We start from the raw sequence: 18542 nt of genomic DNA, 5'->3' as shown, positions 1-18542 counted from the left end.
AGTGGACGGGTCACCCAAAGGGTGAGAAACCTACAAGTCCACAAAGTGGACGGATCACCCAAAAGGTGAAAAACCTACAAGTCCAACAAAGTGGACGGATCACCCAAAGGGTGAGAAACCAACAAGTCCACAAAGTGGACGGGTCACCCAAAGGGTGAAAAACCTACAAGTCCACAAAGTGGACGGATCACCCAAAGGGTGAGAAACCCTACAAGTCCACAAAGTGGACGGATCACCCAAAGGGTGAAAAACCTACAAGTCCAAAAAGTGGACGGGTCACCCAAAGGATGAAAACCCTACAAATCCACAAAGTGGACGGATCACCCAAAGGGTGAACAATCTAGAAGCCCACAAAGTGGACGGATCATCTCAGAAATGAAATTCTACTTATCCAAATGGTGGACGGACCATCCGAAGAATGAAATTTTATAACTCCATAAAGTAGACGGTCAATATAAAAGACTAGAATCATTTCATTCACAAAGTTGACGGGTAGCAAAAATCTATTTGAAAGTCCAAACAAAGGACGGACGTCTAAAATTTTTCACTGGAGACAGGTTACCAAAATTAGACAAACATGCGACGGATAAATGATCAAAGCAAACAAGCAATAAATGATTCCATAAGTTAAAATGTAGCAATTACAAGCGACGGTTCAACATGTTTGTTTACAACGGAAATAATTTTTACAAGTACTACGCATTCTTTTGCGAGTCATTCATTTGGCCATCGTCTGGCTGACTTGGAGGCTGAACTTGACCTTCATCAACTGGAGCCGTGACGGGCAACACTTCATCGGTACTTTCTGACCTGACGGATTGTGCAAGTGTTTGCCCTTGAGCATCGATTGAAATATGGGAAACATCCAAATCAGGATACGACGATTTCACCTGACGGATGGCGTCGTCGAAACCGTCAGCGAATGAACTCCCAAGCTCCGTCAGAAGGAGTTCAGAATCACGATATTCCTGAATGGCTATCTGTTTTACATTGTCAAGTTTGGACATTGCCTCCGTCAACTGCTTCTCCTTGTCCTTCAGGATTTCTCGCAGATGCCCGTTCTCCTTTTCCACCTCTCCTCTAACTTGCTCCGAGTACTTGAGCTTTCTGTCCACATTGATCTTGTAGGTCTTCAGCTCGTGTAGTTCATCCTCTATCGTCTGGTTCTTCTTTCTAAGACGGTCCATGGTTGTCTCATGATTGAGACAACGGCCAAATAAGCCTTTCATCATCAACATGGCCTGGAAGTATAAAATGCAACATCGTGGTTATGACGGGTAGAAAAGAGCTAAGTAAAAATAGTAGACGGATTCAAAGTTACCTGTCCGAGGGTGAAAAGGCCCGTCTCACCCATCGCCTCCGTTGTGTGGTTGCCAAGGTCCACGTAATCGTCAGATGACCACATGGACGATATCTTTTCTAGGGCGTAGCTGGAGTCCTCCCGAAAGAGAACGGGTGGTTTCTCCTCAGTAGGGACGGGACCCTTCATCAAGCCCTTACCTTTACCGTGCTTGACGGGTATTTTCTCGGCCCCCAGTGCCACGACGGTCTCTGGTGTGGTCTTTTGTATCTTTGAAGGACGGTTAATTTTTTCTTGTTGATTGCGCTTTGACGGAATGATTGGGGTCGTCTCCTTTGCTTGACCCCCCTCCTGTTTTTTCTTCGCAGCTTGTTGTTTGATGAAGGCCCTTCTCCTGGCAGCGTCCATTTCTGTAAATTAAAGATGAATGAGAAAGCCGAAGGTAAACACTTCAAAAAAAGGACGGAGAGGGTGGAGACGGACTTACGTTTTCGTATTCTGTTATCGTAGTGACGGGCGGAAGACGAAGGTTCAGGTCCGTCACAATACCAGTGTAGCGTATCAAGGGTGACGAGCTGTGCCCACGTTCTCTCTTGCAGCTTAGTCTTGTTGAAAATTTTTTCGAGGAAATTCCACTGTTCTAGGTTAACTTGTGGACGGTCTTGAGCTGTGCAAAAGACAGTTATACCTTAGAACATAAAAAGTTTTCAAAGATTAAGTTGACGGAAATGAAGAAATGACATACCCAACGGGGGCATTATGCCCCATGTAGTGTCGACGGGCAAATGTGTCCTATCCCCTGGACGACACATCCATTCGTCCCCCTCTAAAAAGAAATACCGGCTCTTCCAGTCTCTATTTGAGTCCGGTGTGTCACTGACGAGCCTCAACAATTTGCTTCTAGCAAAGAAATCCAGCGTACATACCTTTTGACTTAACGATTTCTGTTGGACGATAGCAGTGGAAGAATTCTTCCACCGTCAACCTTCTTCCACCGTCAGACATTGCTCCGTATAGAACTTCTACCCCAATGAACACTCTCCAAGCGTTTGGGGAGATTTAAGTGACGGATAGGCCAAGATACTGAAGAAGACGACGGTGAAGCGAACTTAAGGGAAATCTAAGCCCCGCCTTTAAGGCTTGCTCATAGATCCCAACACCGTTGACTCCCTTGTAGTAACATTTTTCTGACGGTTGGGGAAGGCGTAGACGGATGTTTTCTGGTATTTGGTACTTGGTTCTAAGTGTTCTGAGGTGGGACTCAGTAATTGTGGACCTAAAGTCATTTACCGTCCAAAGGGGCAGCATAACGAACTCCCTCAGACCGTCCGGTCCAATCGAAGATTGAACGGGGGGATCTACACCGTCTAAATCACTACTCGATGACTCTGAGCTATCCGTCTCCAGACCTTCGTCTTGGGAAGAAAAGGTACTGGACGGACTCCTTTCTTCATTTGAAGCGTCAGGATCTCTAGGACCTGACTGTAATTTTTCATCGTAGTCCGCCCCGTCGCGGACAAACGATTGATTACTTGACGCACTAGACATGACCTACATTTATGACGGTATAGCCTAAGACACTGACGGGTCTAAAGTGCACGTATATAGAACAAAAACCGTAAAATAAATAAAAATGACGGAAGAAGGGTCTAGAGTACATACCGGATTGAATTGACTCCCGATGTAAGACGACGGACGAGATTGGCAGGACGACAGGAATGCACAACAATACTGACGGTAGCGCTCTGCTCACAAACTTTTGATAAGAAAAGAGAATGAAGGGAGAAATGGCAAGTTTTTATAGAGTGATGGGCACGGAAAACGAAGCGTCGCCTCGTTTTGGGGGAACTACCAATCTGTAACAACCACGTGTCCTTCGTTAGAAGTACATGCCACGTATCTTCCGTCATGACCGTCCCATCTCAATACTTTGCTTTGAATCATTCCATGAATCCGTCAGGTTAAAAGACGGATCCAAGGACTGAAGGGGGCAACTGAAGGGGATAAAAAATGGAAGATGAATATTCCCATATTACTTGAGGGGACGGAGATCATGCAGACGGTTAGGGCTTGAAGGGACGCGACTATGACGGTTAACTTTTGCGAGTACCCGTCATGTATGTATTAATTGTAAGTTCCATGTGGCATGTAATTTGATATGCTTCAAATGAACTTTTGCGTTATCCCCACGCAAACGTGCGCACTCAGACTTCTTGCGACACACGTTTGAGAAGACTCCTATATGGAAATAAACTTGAGAAGGAAGTTGTATCCTAAAAGAAAGGTAATTCCACTCAATATAAATACCTCAGAAACCCTAAATATGAAGGTACGCACAATATTTTTAACTCTGGCACTCTAGGGTTAAAGGAACAAGATTCTAACTTGACCTTCGGAGGGTATTCGGCCGACACCACACCGGTGCTCTCTTCTAGGTCCTTTGTTTTCTTTCTGCAGGTATTGCTTTCGTTTGAGGAGCGCTTGCAATTCACTGGTGATATTTTCGGCATCATCAGCTAGTATAGCTTGAACAAAATAGGAAAAAAGAAATGATAGTATAGCATTTAGACTCGACTTTAAAAAATAAATTATATTAAGATAATGCTAAAGACATTTAAACTAATGGGTTTTGTAATTTAAAGGCATTTTTTTTAATTTTAAAAACATATCTATAAATGTTGAAATATTAATTCTACTTTATAAGATATAAACGAAATAGTTATGAAATTATGTTCACCCTTTGTTTTTCTTCAGAAACAAATACATCCGAGCAATTCTTAGGTACTCCCGGAGCACGGAGAATGGTGCTCCCTCCTCTCACATTCATGGTGGGACCCGTTCATTAAATGCATGGTGAGGCCTACCATGAATGTGAGAGGAGGGAGCACCATTTCTCTATGCTCCTGGACTACCTAAGAATTTTCCAATACATCCACACAAGTGAGAGAGAAATAGGGAGCACACCATGATATGAGTACAAATTCTAAACATATCCAAATAATAATAAATTCTTCTATCAAGAATTTTGTTCTTATGAATTTAAATTTCCAAGAGTAGCTCTTTAGTTTTAGATTTCTTAATAACCGATAGCTAAGACAGTTTAACCATATTGGCGCTTGGAGTGTGTTCATGGGTAAGAATTTAACATGAGATTTCAAGACCGGAGAAAAGGCGAAAGAAAGGAAGAATAAATTGATTGAAAAATTATTCTATGAGTTTGTCACAAGAAGGGGAAAATTAAATGAAAAATTATTCTATGAGTACCCCGAAAATTTTGGTGATGAAAATTTATAACAAAATTTAGGAATTGATGCATTGGATTGCTTTTTTCCCATCTCATGAGGAGTGATCTTAATCAGTACATAGATTCTAAAAATTGAGAAATATATTTTTTATTGCCTCATGAAATGAGATCTTTTTGACAAAAATAGTCCAGTGATAACTGTATCTTTTGTGATATCTCATGGTTATAGTTTGAATCTCACATCTTCCTTTATTTATTTATAAAAGGAAAAGAAATGAGATTCCATTCTTTAAAAAATTAAAAAAAAAATCTTTGTTCAAAATATCTGACTTTGGTTACAGTCTTTTTTTTTTTTTTTAATTATTATTATTATTAAAAATATCGAGATTGTGTTTACACTAGAAATGTAAATGTGTGTACATGTTTATTTAGCGCTGGTTTATTTATTTATTTTTTTGTTAACAGATGATTAATAAAGTATGGTTGTAAGGAAATAAGGTTTTTTTAAAGAATATACATAATAAAAAAAAAGCTAAAAAGCTAAATAGAAAAGCTGATGGCAACAATGTATCCCACTATGTTTACACTCAATGTATTTTTTTTTTTTGTTTTTTTGAAAGTATGACACTCAATGTAAGATTGATAAGTCTAGAGTCAAAATTTTACGATCTTTGAAGTGAGAAATTGTTATTAGTAGGTAAAAAAGTAATCTATATATATATATATTAATAAGTAAAATCAAGAGAAACTCAAATTAAAATTTCAAATTAGAGTTCTAATTTTGCGCTATATGTTCTAAATTATTTATTCTTAAAGAGTTTTATCTCTTAATTTTAAAATCAAACGTGAGACCACATCATAAATATTCATCCAAGTAAGTTATTAAGTACAAAAATCAAAGTGTTTATAATAAATGAATCGTAAAAAAAAAAAGTGCTTCACAATAAATAAATAAAATGGGCAATTTACATTTTATACCTAATAATATTCTTACAAATTTTTTTAAAGAGTTAACAAAATATAAAAATAACTATCAATAGTATTTAAATATTATATATATATATATATATATAAATTATATTATACTTCTTATTTTAAGTGTATCAATGCATATGCATGGAGTTACAAACTAGTGTCAATAATGGACCTAGAAAAGAATCGGTATAAATTTATGAGTAAAATGTTATGAAAATTTTTGTATAAATTTGTACGTTTGACATTACTTTATAATTCTTATTGAAAGTTGAATTAAATAATGATTGTACTTAAAAAGAAAAAAAAAAGAATATAAGCTAAAACACTATGCATAAACAAATAAGCTAAATAAGTTAAACAGAAAAGCTGCTTTTTTTTTTTTTTTTTATGAAAAAAAAAAAGAAGAAGCTGAAAAGAAGAAGACAAACGAGTGGCCCAAATAGAGCCGAATCTAGATGCCAAAATAGTGGGTTGAATGTGTAGTAAATTTAAACAAAGAAGCTCGACCCGAGTTCAACGTGTTCAGTAGCATCATACTTGAGAAGCAAATTGGGCTTAACTTAATGGATGAACAAGGCCCAGTTCAGCCCACCCAATGAGCAAGAAGAGCAACCCTTTGAGAATAATAAAAAGCGAGCGCTGAGAAGAGAGAGAGAGATTCAGATTAGGGTTTTAGGAAAAGAGGAAAAAGAAAAAAGAGAAAAAAAAAATGGCGAAATTCAATGTGATGCAGAGGAGGAGGAGAGCTCAAATAGCAGAGAGAAAGAGAGCGATTCATGGAGACCCTACCACAGGTAAGCTCAAGAACAGGCCTCAACCTCTCTCTATCTCCGGCAAACGCAAGCGCAAGCTTTTGAAGAAATGGCGCAGAGTACATCTCTCTCTCTCTCTCTCTCTGTAATTTTATGTTGAGACTTGGCCCTTATATTATGCTTGTACCTTGGTGTTGTGAATGGTTGTTGTACTTAATTCTCTGTTGTTGTTTTTTTTTTTTGAAAAAATCAGGAGCAGAAGGATGCTATAGAGAAGGGTCTAGTTAGCATGGAAGATGTTGAAATGGCAGCATCTCAAGGTACTTCCCAAAACCCTTTTACTATTTGTTTTTTTTTTCCTTTGTATGATATATTTAAAATTTTATTAGCATGTTAATTACCAACTGATAACTTATTAGTATGGACTTTTTCCGATGTTGAATAATCTAAATGGCCTTTAGAAATCAAAATAAAAAGCACCCATATCATGCTTGATGGATTGTTGCCCTTTGTAAAACATGGTTGATGGTGACTATAGTCAGGTCAGGTGATGGTTTTGGTTCTCTGCAACAGGGCGTGTTTGGTTATGGTTTATGATATGAGATACTGATCTTAGTTGAAAGTCGCTATGTTAATACACTTAAGGATACACGCCCGTGTGGCTGTGCCTGTGTTTTAAACTCGGTTAGAGACTTGTAAAAGAATATGGTTTCACTTGCCTTATGGTTTTTTTTTTTTGGGGGGGGGGGGGGGGTGTTGGTTATTAGTACTTCATGAGTGAATCAAAGTATATTAGGATAGTCATTATAATGCTGCATCCAGGTTGAACAGTCCTATCCTAAGCATTGCCTTATTAAGTGGCAAATGATGGCCTTTTTATTTTATTTTTTATAGGTAAATTACACACCCAACGAGTGGGTCTTGAACCCAAGACCTCACCTTCAATCTTGCACTTGCAAGGGAGAAGGTGCTAGTTGAGCTAGAGCTCTTTGGCAGAAGGCAAATGGTGACCTAATTGAATAATGTGGGGAACACAATCGATTGCGCTTGAGTTGGGTCATGGGTGAATGGTGTTGGGAAATTTCATAGAATTTATTTTAGAGGTTGAATTGTTACCAGTTCATTTTTGTTTTTCTGCGTAATTTGAAATTATTTTTCTAGTCATGACCTATATTTTTAAATCAAAAATTGCATTGGTGTTTGAATTGCCCATGGATGTTAATGAATTAGACGCAAATTTGGTGGATGTGAATAAGCATGTGATTGAACTAGATTTAACTACTTGGTAGATTTAACTACTTGGTATTATTTGAGATGCCTTTTAATTTTTCTGAAATTGAAGTGCTATAGCACATATGGTTATAAATTTCTATTTTTTATTTCTAAAGTTGCATTGGTGAGTAGAGAGTAGAGACCAACTCCCCTTACATTTAGTTTAGAGTAATTTCTTAAGAAACACAGGAAACTTGCTTTCTTCATCTATATGCATCTTAGAAAAGTGTTACAATATGTAGGTCATTCTTATCCACATTGCATTGAATCATTGTAGAGTCCGGGCGAGGCAAGGCACCACTAAAGCGCCTTAAAGGCTCTAAGGCGAGGCCACCTTTAGAGCCTAGGCGAGTAAGGTGACTGCTTAAGCCTACTGTTAGATAAATTAATTTACAAAAGTTTGTTGTAAAACTTATTGTTAGATTAATTAAATTATAGTAGAAACTTGTTGTAAAACCTATTGTTAGAATAACTAATAGGGCCTAAACCATGTTAATCCTATTTTGAAATCTTTTGATAGTCCTAATTTCTTTGTGCAACACATTTAAAATTTTCTTGTTATAATATTTCAGTTGACTCGGGCTAGTGCCCTTTTGTTGACTCATGACTTGGGCAATACAAGGCCTTGGCAACTTAAGGTCGCCTTTTGTCTTTGACTACCTTGCATTGAATGTTAAATTTAAGTTTTTATGAGTTTATTTCTGGAAGCAGGCACATCTCAAGACACTGACAAAACGCCAACAACATTTCACATGAAGAAGACTCTGAAGCTTAAACAACTAAAGCATAGAGGTAGATATTCTGATATAATGCCATGTCCTTGCTGCCATGCCTAGTTATTTGATCGTTTATTTGATATGAACCATTTTTAGGTAAATTCTCAACTCATATCAGATGCATATGTTTCAGGTAAGAAAAAAAGAAAATCTTCTATGCCAACTACTGCTTCTGTGGATGCAATGGTAGAATAAAATGATGGGAAAAGTAACTCAATCCTTGTACTATTTTTGAGAGGACAGGCTGTAGAGATGCTTAGATTAAAATTGCTTCCTTTCAGACTCAAGATGCTTGTAACATGGTAGCTCACATTTTATTGTCTTCTGTGTATGTACTCAATAATTTTTTACATTATCTGAAGAAAAAGAAAAGTGCAAGTTGCAAAATGACCCCTTATGGCCTTGTTGGATTGAGGGGAATGAGGGGAGTAGAGTAGAGTCGGCGGAAAATTGGGTTCATTTCTGTACAACTCTACACTACTCTCTTTCAATCCAAATGGACCATTCGGGTCAATTTCAAACAGTCCTACATTCAATTTAAAATTGAAAAAAAAAAAAATTACTTTACACCCTATAGTTTATTGTATGACTTTTAAAATTCAAAAAAGAAAAAAAGAAAGAAAATTACATGATCACTTCAATATTTGAGCCTGTAATTTGATAATGCTATGATGTGGGACAATAAACTTTACAAAGGGGGGACTTGTGTTTTTGAAATAAAAATATGAATAAAGCAAAATGGATGGCATATCAGAATAGTTGTTTGGAATCAAAATTAAATGGTGAAATTAGAAAAATAGAATTGAGAATCGGCATATAGGTTACATGCACTCAGCAACAAACATCCTAGGAATCAATACCACATGGCTTAAATAAGTTACGTTGATTTTTAAATTCATATATTTTTTCCTTGACGCCTAGGCGGAAGCTGGCCAATTGCTTAATAAAATCCATTTTAATCTCACGAAAATAAGGTAAAAGATGCGGATTGGCCCATTTAAAAAAATAAAGAGAATAAGCAAACTTTGTTAATAAAAATCATAGAAGAAACAGACACAATGAAGGAAGGAAGGAATCAAAGTCAAAAGTTTCTTCTTGTTTTTATTTACGTATTATTAAATGAAAGCTCGTATTGGTATTTGGCGATTTGGGAAGGAAAATACTGGAGATGGAGAAGATTAATCATTTCGATCACCCTTATCATGTGTTATCGCTGAGTAACAAAAAGAGAGGTGATCAAATCTTATGCGAGGCATGCAGAGAATACTGCGATGGCCAGGCCTACGTTTGCAGCAGAGAATACTGCGATGGTCAGATACACAGTTGCAGCGAGGGATGTAGATACAGCCTACACGTATCATGTGCAAAGCTTCCGCAACATGTTCAAAGCCCCTTTCACCCACCACACCCACTTACCCTAAAGCCACATGACCCTTATCACCATGGTGGTTTATTTAAGTGCGATGGTTGTACTAAGCATTACAAGGGGTTCGTCTATCGCTGCGAAGATTGCAATTTCCAACTTGATCGTGAATGCGCTTTTATGAGGACGGTAAAGGTAATAGAAGAAGAAGTGCAATGGAAAGAGCAACTTCTCACACATCCTTGCCACCACCATCCATTGCTACTCCTTGACAAGGTGCCTGCCAATGAACGTTATAATTGCACCGTATGTCTAGCACACTGCTCAGATCATCATCATTCAACCTATGGTTGCATCCCATGTCGTTTAATTATCCATGATGGGTCATGTTTTGAGAGGAAGTTGCCGCCACAGATCCAACACTTCTATCATCCCCATCCTCTCACCCTCTCTACCGCACTATCAGATCAAGAAGATATTACGTGCAAAGCTTGTTATGAGAAGTTCACCCGGGTCTGGTACTATAGCTGCGAACAATGCAAAGATTTTGTGATGGATATTCCTTGCACTTTACTGTTGCCCACCACCATCGATTGCATCAAACCCGAAAGTGATCAGATTCAGCACTTCCTTCACGGACATCCTTTGTCACTCCGCAAGGCCGATGATCAAGAACAGATTATGCATTGCCGTTTATGTGGCAAACGCTGCACAGGTCCTACTTATGTTTGTGACAGTGGCAGAGCTTCCTCGTTATTCTGCAAGAAGATTTACTTTCATAAATCATGCCTTGAGTTCCCGCAACAGATTTGCCATCCCTTCCATCCATACCACCCTCTCACCCTGCTGGATGATCAGAGTAATTATTCTGATGATAGATGCAATGCCTGTCGCAAGTCTACCACCGATTATTTCCTCTACATTTGTCTCTATTGTGATTTCATCATATCAAATAAGAAACCGCGCCAATTTTGTTTGCATGTTGAATGCAGTACTATGATGATGCCTGCCATAACATACGAAGGTCACACTCACCTTCTACGAGTCCGGGACGACAATATAGAGAGCAATAAACTTCAGTGCAGCGCTTGCAAATCTAATATTTGTGAATCATATGACTTCAATTGTCTCTATTGTGATCTCAATCTCCATCTCACCTGTGGTCCCTTACCATATCACATTAAACACGAAGATCATAATACACATCCCCTCGTCCTTGCAAATTCACCTGTCCAAGAGGAAGTGGAAGATGAGAAAGATGAATTCTATTGTCATGCTTGAGATGAAGAAAGAGATTCACAATTGCCCGTTTATTATTGTGCAGAATGTCATTATGTTGCTGAAATTCAATGTGTCTTCTCACAGGTAACTTGATATACAATCTTTTGCTTTTGAAGATCTCAAAGTTAAAACCATAACCTATTAGCTACTAGCTAGACCTAATGGAAGTCATTCGAATATAAAAAATTTTATGTTCTTAATTAATTATATTTTTGTTAAACTACCGATTCTTCTAAAAGCTTAAATGAGAGGTGAGGTGGTAACAAATGATACTATGTTAAATTAATAATTCTTCCAGAAATTTAAGTTGTTAGGAGATGGTGAATTTATTCATTTAATCTAACAATACTCTTGACTTGATCTCTGGTTGGTGTCTAGATAATATCATCACTAAAGGGAGAGTATGGAGATTTAGAATTGAGGAGTACTCTTGGACATTCTGGTAAGTTGATTCGCAAAAATAAGGCAAAGGAGATGGTGCAAAAGAAAATACAAGTCAAGACAACTGAGACTTGGTATGATATTTTGAAATCTTGGAGTGGAGATGAGATTGAGCAATTGAATAGTATTTTGAGAGTTGTAGAAACAAAAAAAGTTATAGCTAAAGAGGATGACCGAAAAGAAGAAAGTGAACTTGAAGTTTTCCTTCTTTCTGACAAGAATTACACACAATTCATGAAGGTTCTTGATCGTGGTGCAAAGATTCCTACACCATTTAAGAGTGTAGAAAAGGTTCCCGAGGTTAACTTTGAGTGCGCTCCTATAGAAGAGGTAGTTAGTGTTGGGGATTACATGATTATCCAAAGGTTGGCCCCTATCCTTGAGCCCTTGCTCTCCAAAAACGGGGATATTAGTGCCATGTCCACGTTAAGGCCAAAGGTAAGAATGTATTTATATAACATGTTTTGTGAAAGTATATATAGCATGATAAACACTAAGGTTGAGGAAATCACAAAAGATTTGCTTCTCAAGTGGTGGACAACCTTGAGGATATTACAATTCGCAGAATTTAAAATTCAATTTGCTTTCGACCATTTGAAGAGAGTTGTGGAGGCTTACCTTGGTCTTCGTGTAATTAGAAAAGAAGTAGAAGATGCTGTTGATAAATTCGATAAAGATATCTTGGCACTTGAAGAAAAACGCAAGCGCATAATTGCTGCAAAATCAACAAAATTCAGCATAACTGAGGAATGCTTTAGAGAGGCTTTATTATTGAAGCATTGTAAAGCGGGTACCTTATTCTTCTTTTAAGAGCATTAGCATTGGGTGTAAACTGCCAAATGGCTATTTTAGCAACACACGCCCTCAAATTGAGTTTTATCCAAGTGTGATTTAATAAAATTTTTGAGCAATTGTAAACAATAAGTTTGTATTAAGAGAAATTAGTGTAGCAAGTTTGTATTTATATTTTATTCATTTTTAATCTCACTTCTCTCTCCTCCCTCCTCTTTGACTCTTTTATTCGTTTTCTCTCTTTTCTTTAGTGTTTTTTTTTTTGTGTGGCGTGATGGTGCTTACTCTTGTGGTGATTGCCACTATTGTGTCCTTTACTATGCACCGCAAAGGCTCTTTATATACTGCCTGCCGTGACTATTTCTTTACCATTTTACCCTTTAACAACCTTTATCTTGTTTGGTCTGGGCGTCTTTGTCGACCACCACTGGTCTGTTAGTGCCCCAGCCACCACCACTTACCTGTGCTGGTTGTGCCACTCCCCATTATCAGACAAAGAGGGTTGTTTTGTTTGTTGCTCACCGTGACCTTTTCATCTGCCACAGTGTGGGTGTTCTCTCTTCCTATCCCTCATGGCATGCACCTAGTGGTTCCAGCTCATCTTTTCTTTTTTGGGCAGTATGTCATCCCAGCAGCACATTTCTCCCAAAAGAGCTTGAGCGGAAACCCCAGAATAGGCTTCCCCTTCTCCCCACCGCCAGACCATACCCTCTCTTGCCTCTGACCCATGACCCACTACTCCTGTATTGGCTAGGTATAGGCTGGTAATGCTTGGGTCTTGTGCATGCTCCACTTCCTGCATACGTCCAAAACCTGTCTGTTGCTCATGCGTTTACTGTGTTCTGGGGCTTATCTGTGCGTTCTGCCGTTGATCCTTGACCTTTTATGGCGTGAACCATCCTCTGGTCCTTCATTCCTTATTGGCCTGTTTCTTTTCAAAGGCTGGGCCTTGCTTGGGTTTCTCCTTTTAGTTCATTCCTTGCTCCACCTGCAGTCTTATTGCCAATCCTGCCACACCATTCGGCTATTCTTGCCACGGAGTTATTGGACCCATGTTTGCTGGGCCTCTTTGGCCCTACTGCCTGTCTTTCTTTCAATGACCTCGCATGGTCATTCATGCTACTTTAGGCTTTCCCAATCTGTTACATTATTTGTGGGCTCCTTCATCCCATTTCTTTTCCTTTGGGCATCCTTGGCCCGTTTGCTTTCCTTGGGCATCCTCGGCCCATTCCCTAATGCTACATTCCCATGGGCACCTCGCTAACTCTTTTGAGCTTCCTTGGCCCAATTACTTTATCTTTCATCCTTGGGGCTCATAGGCTTTCCATCAACCCCTTTCTTTCTTACTTCATTACATCGGGCCTACTGTGGCACATTCTTGCTTTTCTTCATTACATAATACCCATGAGTTTACTACTTTCTTCTTTGGACTCCTCTGGGCCCATTTACTTTTCTCAAGACCAATTTAATTATTTTATGGGCCTATGATCCGTTATTCCTACCATTAATGGTTCCTTCCTATCAATCCCCTAACTCTCTTCTTGCCCGTATTATTAGGCTTCTTTCTGCTGATGGGTTTTCTCAAAAATGAGCCTTAACATTTAGCCCTCTAAGCATATGAAATGCTCTAGCAGTTTATATGCGAATAAAGACTTTCCTGCCCTTCCTATCATTTTTTCTTCTTTTCCTTCGCGGGCTTTTTCGAACAGTGGACCCCAACTCGTACATACATATATATGTGTGTGTGTGTGTGTGTGTGTGTATATATGCATATATTTTTTTTTTCTTTTCCTGCTATGAACAGTGTTGTCTCTTCGAATTTTTCAGTTTAGCAGTTATTTTGAAACACGGCCTCCGCTTCATTAATTCCATCCCTTATCCAATGATTGACCCATCGCGTCCCTTCGGGTCAACCTTAATGACATTGGTACTTAAGAACGAGTCCTTTCGCATTTCAATCACAAACATTCTCTCCTTTCCCCTTTCTTCACCGTGTCTTCTTTTTCAAACACAATCAACCATCTACTCCGATCAACCAATACCTCATAACGCCGGTGAAAAGCCAAGGTTCTTCCCGCCATAAGGGAAAAGAGGTTGTTTCCTATGATCTTGTCGTGCGAGAGAGAGGCAAAGAGGCCGCCTATTCAGAATTGGACCATTCCGACGAGGAAAAGGAGCGGTGCAATCCCGATAGTGAGTGCGCTCCACTTATAGACCCTTGGTACGATACCCATGCCCATTTTTCAAAAGTTCTCGGCGAACACACGCAGCCGTCGTTGGGCCGTGTGTGGCTTGCCCTTTGCCGTCGCAACACAGACATCTCTTAGGCTCCGCTGGCTTCCTCAATTCCTGATCTTGCCATCTGCCAAGGTACCTCACTTCCTGTCCCCATTCTCTTCGAGTTTGGATCAGGTACGGCTTTGGGTTGGAAGGAATGGGTGGACAAGGAGTTGTTCGACACGGGCTTTATGGAGTCGCTACAGCGGGCCGGTGTATTGAAGGCTATTGTCTTGTCTCGTTGCTTGTCTAACTTCAGAGATTTGTTCAATCTCCGTCATTTGGTTCGTCGATGGTGCATCGCTACTCACACTTTCTTTCTTTCTTTCCTACGGTGAGATCACTATGACTTTGGAAGATGTGGCAAACCAATTGCTTTTGCCTATTTTTGGTGACGCTGACCCCGGTGCTTTGGAGCTTTCTCCAGAAGAGGAGGTCGTGTAGGCTGAGTTGAGGAAGAAGATGAGTGGCAACGCGAAATTGTCTTATTGGGTTAGTTCCTCTTCTAAGATCTCCATTGCTACCCGTCGTGCGGCCTTCGTCACGTTTTGGCTCTGTAAGTTTATCTTTGGCTCTCATCCTCATTATGCTGTGAAGCCTTTGTATTTTCAATTATCCATTAAGATTTCTGCTGGGGTGAGTTTGCCACTAGCACCCATGTTCCTGGGACATCTGTATGTTCAGTTGGATATCCTACAGAGTGATGAGAATCAGGCGGGTTCCTGCCACATAGTCACTACCTCTGTTCATAGCACCATTCTACAGCATTTGTTGTACAAGCGTTGTTCCAAGCATTTGACAAAGTGTAGGTCTATCCGCTTTGATAAGGAGAAGTACCATTCGTGTTCGAAGGTCATCACTAGTTTCTGCAGAAGGTTTGAGTCTGATTTTCCATTGGCTTTTCGTTGGGTTTGTTTGAAGCCGATTGATCATTTTGTTGTTGAGTTCTTTGATAAAGGAGTTGGGTTTTCGTGGAGAGCATATAGGAATTTAGGCACGGGTTATACGTGTGCTGATTCTGTGATGGGTCCATTTGTTGATACTGTTGGGACCACTACCCCGTTGACTGGTTTTGAGGAGAGGGGTATCACTTGGCAGCCACCAATGCCGAGTGGTTGCCTTACCTGGCTGATAAAGGTGTTAGATTTGTGCACTACCCTGCTAACAGAGTGAGGAGGCAGTTTGGGCTGGATCAGGATATTCTTGATGTCCTTTCTTTTCTTATGGAGTCCCCTACTTCTGTTCATCCATTCCTGCGGCACACAGCCTTTGAGTTTTGGAGTACGCGCTTCACTGCAGTTACTATTCCAGGTTCATAGAGAGAGGGTGTTTGTACTGCTACCATGCACAGATATTGGCAGGCGGTGATGACTTCATTTGAGAAGGAGTTGTTAGGTAGCCGTGGGTTTTCTCTTATTCCTCCTGATGGGCTTGGTACAGTTGTTTTAGCCAATCCTCGATTAATCCTGCCTTCTAAGTTTGTGTTGGCGTATACCAAGAAGCAGAGTTGGTGTTCCATATTCGAGTGGGTTGAGGAAGAGAGAGGGTGGTTCTGGCATGCCGGTGACTATCCCGCGGGTTGGGAGAAAAGGGTGAAAGTGACCAACATTCCTGTGCTCGTGAAGAAGAGTTTTGCCAAGTCTAAGTCCGCGAAGAAGAAGAAGAGTGATGATTCTTTTGGGACCTGTTCGGACATCGTGCCGTTCCAAAGCAACCTTCCTCCCATGGGTAACATAGTTTTAGAGAGCTCTACTCCTCCCTCTGCTTGTACTTATTCCAGCAGGCGCCCTACTGTAAACAAGTATAGGCCTACTGTCCCACGGCCATCTACTGATGCTCCTCCTTCTAATAGGACTCAAGGCAGCAAAAGGAAGACCTTTCCTCCCCTCGCACCCACCACTACCAAGCGGAGTGTATGTCATCTCTAACTATTCTTTACCTTCATTATTTTTGTATAAGGTTCTTCATGCAGTTGACTTCGTATACTCATTGACTCATTTCCTTCTTCTTGTCCCCTTTTTTGTTTGCAGTCTAAGCATATGATTGCCACTCATCCTATTTCACTTGATGAGTTTGAGTTTGAGGTACATCTCCTTCCTTTCCTTCTTCTTTCTTTTCTTTCTTTTATTTTTTTATCATTAATTTTTTTTTTGCATCATCAACCCTTATGCGTTCCTCTCTTCTTCACTTTTTTTTTTCTTCTAGGCCGAGCCCGAGCCTATCTCCATTTATCACCCCACAACTGAGGAGATTTCTGCCTCCATGGACACACCCATGGAAGGTTTCTTTGACGGGGCTGATGTGGTATTTCCTGCCACGGCTTCTGCCACTCCTGCTGCCACACAGGGAGTTCCTGCTGAGGCTCGTACTCCTCCTACTATACTGGTATCCATAAATGAGGGTACTCACACTGAGGGGGTTAGTGAGACTGCTCCTGTTCCTCTTGCTGCTGCCCAGACCGAGGTTGCCTCTCCTGCCACACCTCTCGTTATCTCTACCAATGATCCTTTCGCGGCTCTATCTCAGGCCGTGAAGGATGACTCCTCCTTGATGGTTACCCCTTCTTCCATCCCCAGCTTTGCTACACGTGGGCCTAACGTAGACTTGTCTTCTAAGGAATCTAAAGATGTTCTTGAGGATCCTGATGACGAGCTCGTCATGAAGAAGAGGATTTCTGAATCTAAAGAAGAGGAGAGTACTGACCACGAGGCTGAATTCATGGGTACGTTTCTCCCTTAATTCATGGGTACTGACCACATCTATATACCACTCTGATGTGGTCTCCCTTTACTTTGCATGTCTGTTCCTCTGATTGCAAAGACCTTTGAGGAGCCAGGGGCTACAATAGACACAGCGATGCTTGCTGCCACTTCTCCTGTTGCACCTATAGTGCCTGTTTCTGCCGTTACTACAGCACCAGTTTCTGCCATTCCTACAGCCCCCATTCTCATTGGTCTTGGTGAGTTTTTTCTTCCTCCCCTTCTCTTCTTCATCCTTTTCATCATGAATTCAATCTGCTTATTTCATGATTTCTTATATCAATCTTCATATCTCCTACCAGGTCCGCTTCCCACTGCTCCTTCTCAGTTTGAGGTGGGCAGCAGTTCTGCCACAGTTCCGGATCCAGTGAGTGAGGCCGCATCCTTCTTTGCTCGTTTTGACTTACCTGAGGTTAATGACCTCAATCTTGTAGACTTTTGGGGTTCTGGGCCTCCCTATATTGACTTCCATGGCTGCGGCTTGAGGATTGTGCTTCTCATCTAGAAGCGGTCTATAGCAGTCGCGGTGACTTCATGCAAAGATTTTGCCTTGCCTATTCTGCTAAGGAACACTTTTTGAAGCTGCTGGGGAGCGTGATGAATGACATCAAGTAGAACTTTGTTGATACCGTTTTTACCGAGAGGATCCTGCAGTGGAGGGTTGCAGTACAGGAGCTTATTAGCATGGGCTTTGCTGTGGAGTTCATTCTGGACCACCTTCGTGAGATTGCCCGAGCCTTCTTCGTAAGCTAAATAGCAGTACGGTGCACTTATAAAAATAAAATTTGTGGAATTTGGGATAAGGGTGTTGGTTTTGGTTCTCTGCAACGGTTATAAGGGTTGTGGAATTTGGGATTGTGATACTTATAGTACTAGAAATGGAGTGTTGTACGCTGGGAATGTGTATGTTGGACATAGTTGATTATGGTCCATGATGTGGAATGCTTATCTTAGTTGAAAATTGCCATGTTAAGACAGTCAAAAACATGTTTTCTCTCCCATTTTCTCTCAATAGTTTTCCATCCTTCCAAGTCCCAATAATCACTTGAACTTTAATATACAAGGTATAAACTCCAATTTATAATCATGTCATTCAAAGCCTTCTCCTTTACCATAAGATATCCTTACACTTTATGAAGAGGATTTGCTTCTCAATTGGTGGAGAAGGTTGAGGATATTACAATTAGCAAAATTCAAAATTCAATTTGCTTTTGACCATTTAAAAAGAGTTGTGCAGGCTTACCTGGGTCTTCATGATGAAAAAGAAGAAGACGTTGCTCTTGATAAAATCGATAGAGATATCTTGGCAC

The 18542-nt window shown here is 40.2% G+C and overlaps 2 protein-coding genes across 4 annotated transcripts; both read left to right on the top strand.

The window, feature by feature from the left end:
* The first annotated feature begins 6162 nt into the window (after positions 1-6162).
* LOC142621171 (uncharacterized) lies at positions 6163-8706 on the top strand. 3 transcript variants are annotated; one of them, XM_075794488.1, is made up of 4 exons: positions 6163-6390; positions 6525-6591; positions 8255-8335; positions 8453-8706. In XM_075794488.1, the coding sequence occupies exons 1-4, from the start codon at positions 6229-6231 to the stop codon at positions 8512-8514; spliced, it is 372 nt and encodes a 123-aa protein (XP_075650603.1). In that variant the 5' UTR covers positions 6163-6228; the 3' UTR covers positions 8515-8706. The 3 variants fall into 3 exon arrangements, with proteins under 3 accessions (XP_075650603.1, XP_075650602.1, XP_075650604.1); XM_075794487.1 differs by having other exon boundaries at positions 8252-8335; XM_075794489.1 differs by lacking the exons at positions 8255-8335; positions 8453-8706 and adding exons at positions 7821-7899; positions 8116-8134.
* A 781-nt stretch (positions 8707-9487) lies between these two features.
* Positions 9488-10963, top strand: LOC142620358 (uncharacterized). Its single transcript, XM_075793738.1, has one exon. It carries the CDS (start codon positions 9488-9490, stop codon positions 10961-10963), a length of 1476 nt encoding a protein of 491 aa, XP_075649853.1.
* Positions 10964-18542: the final 7579 nt, after the last annotated feature.

Source organism: Castanea sativa, chromosome 12, assembly GCF_040712315.1.
Source record: "Castanea sativa cultivar Marrone di Chiusa Pesio chromosome 12, ASM4071231v1".
In the NCBI taxonomy this organism is placed as follows: domain Eukaryota; kingdom Viridiplantae; phylum Streptophyta; class Magnoliopsida; order Fagales; family Fagaceae; genus Castanea; species Castanea sativa.
The sequence above is the reverse complement of the archived record's forward strand: the minus strand, read 5'-3'. Positions and strand labels throughout refer to the sequence as shown.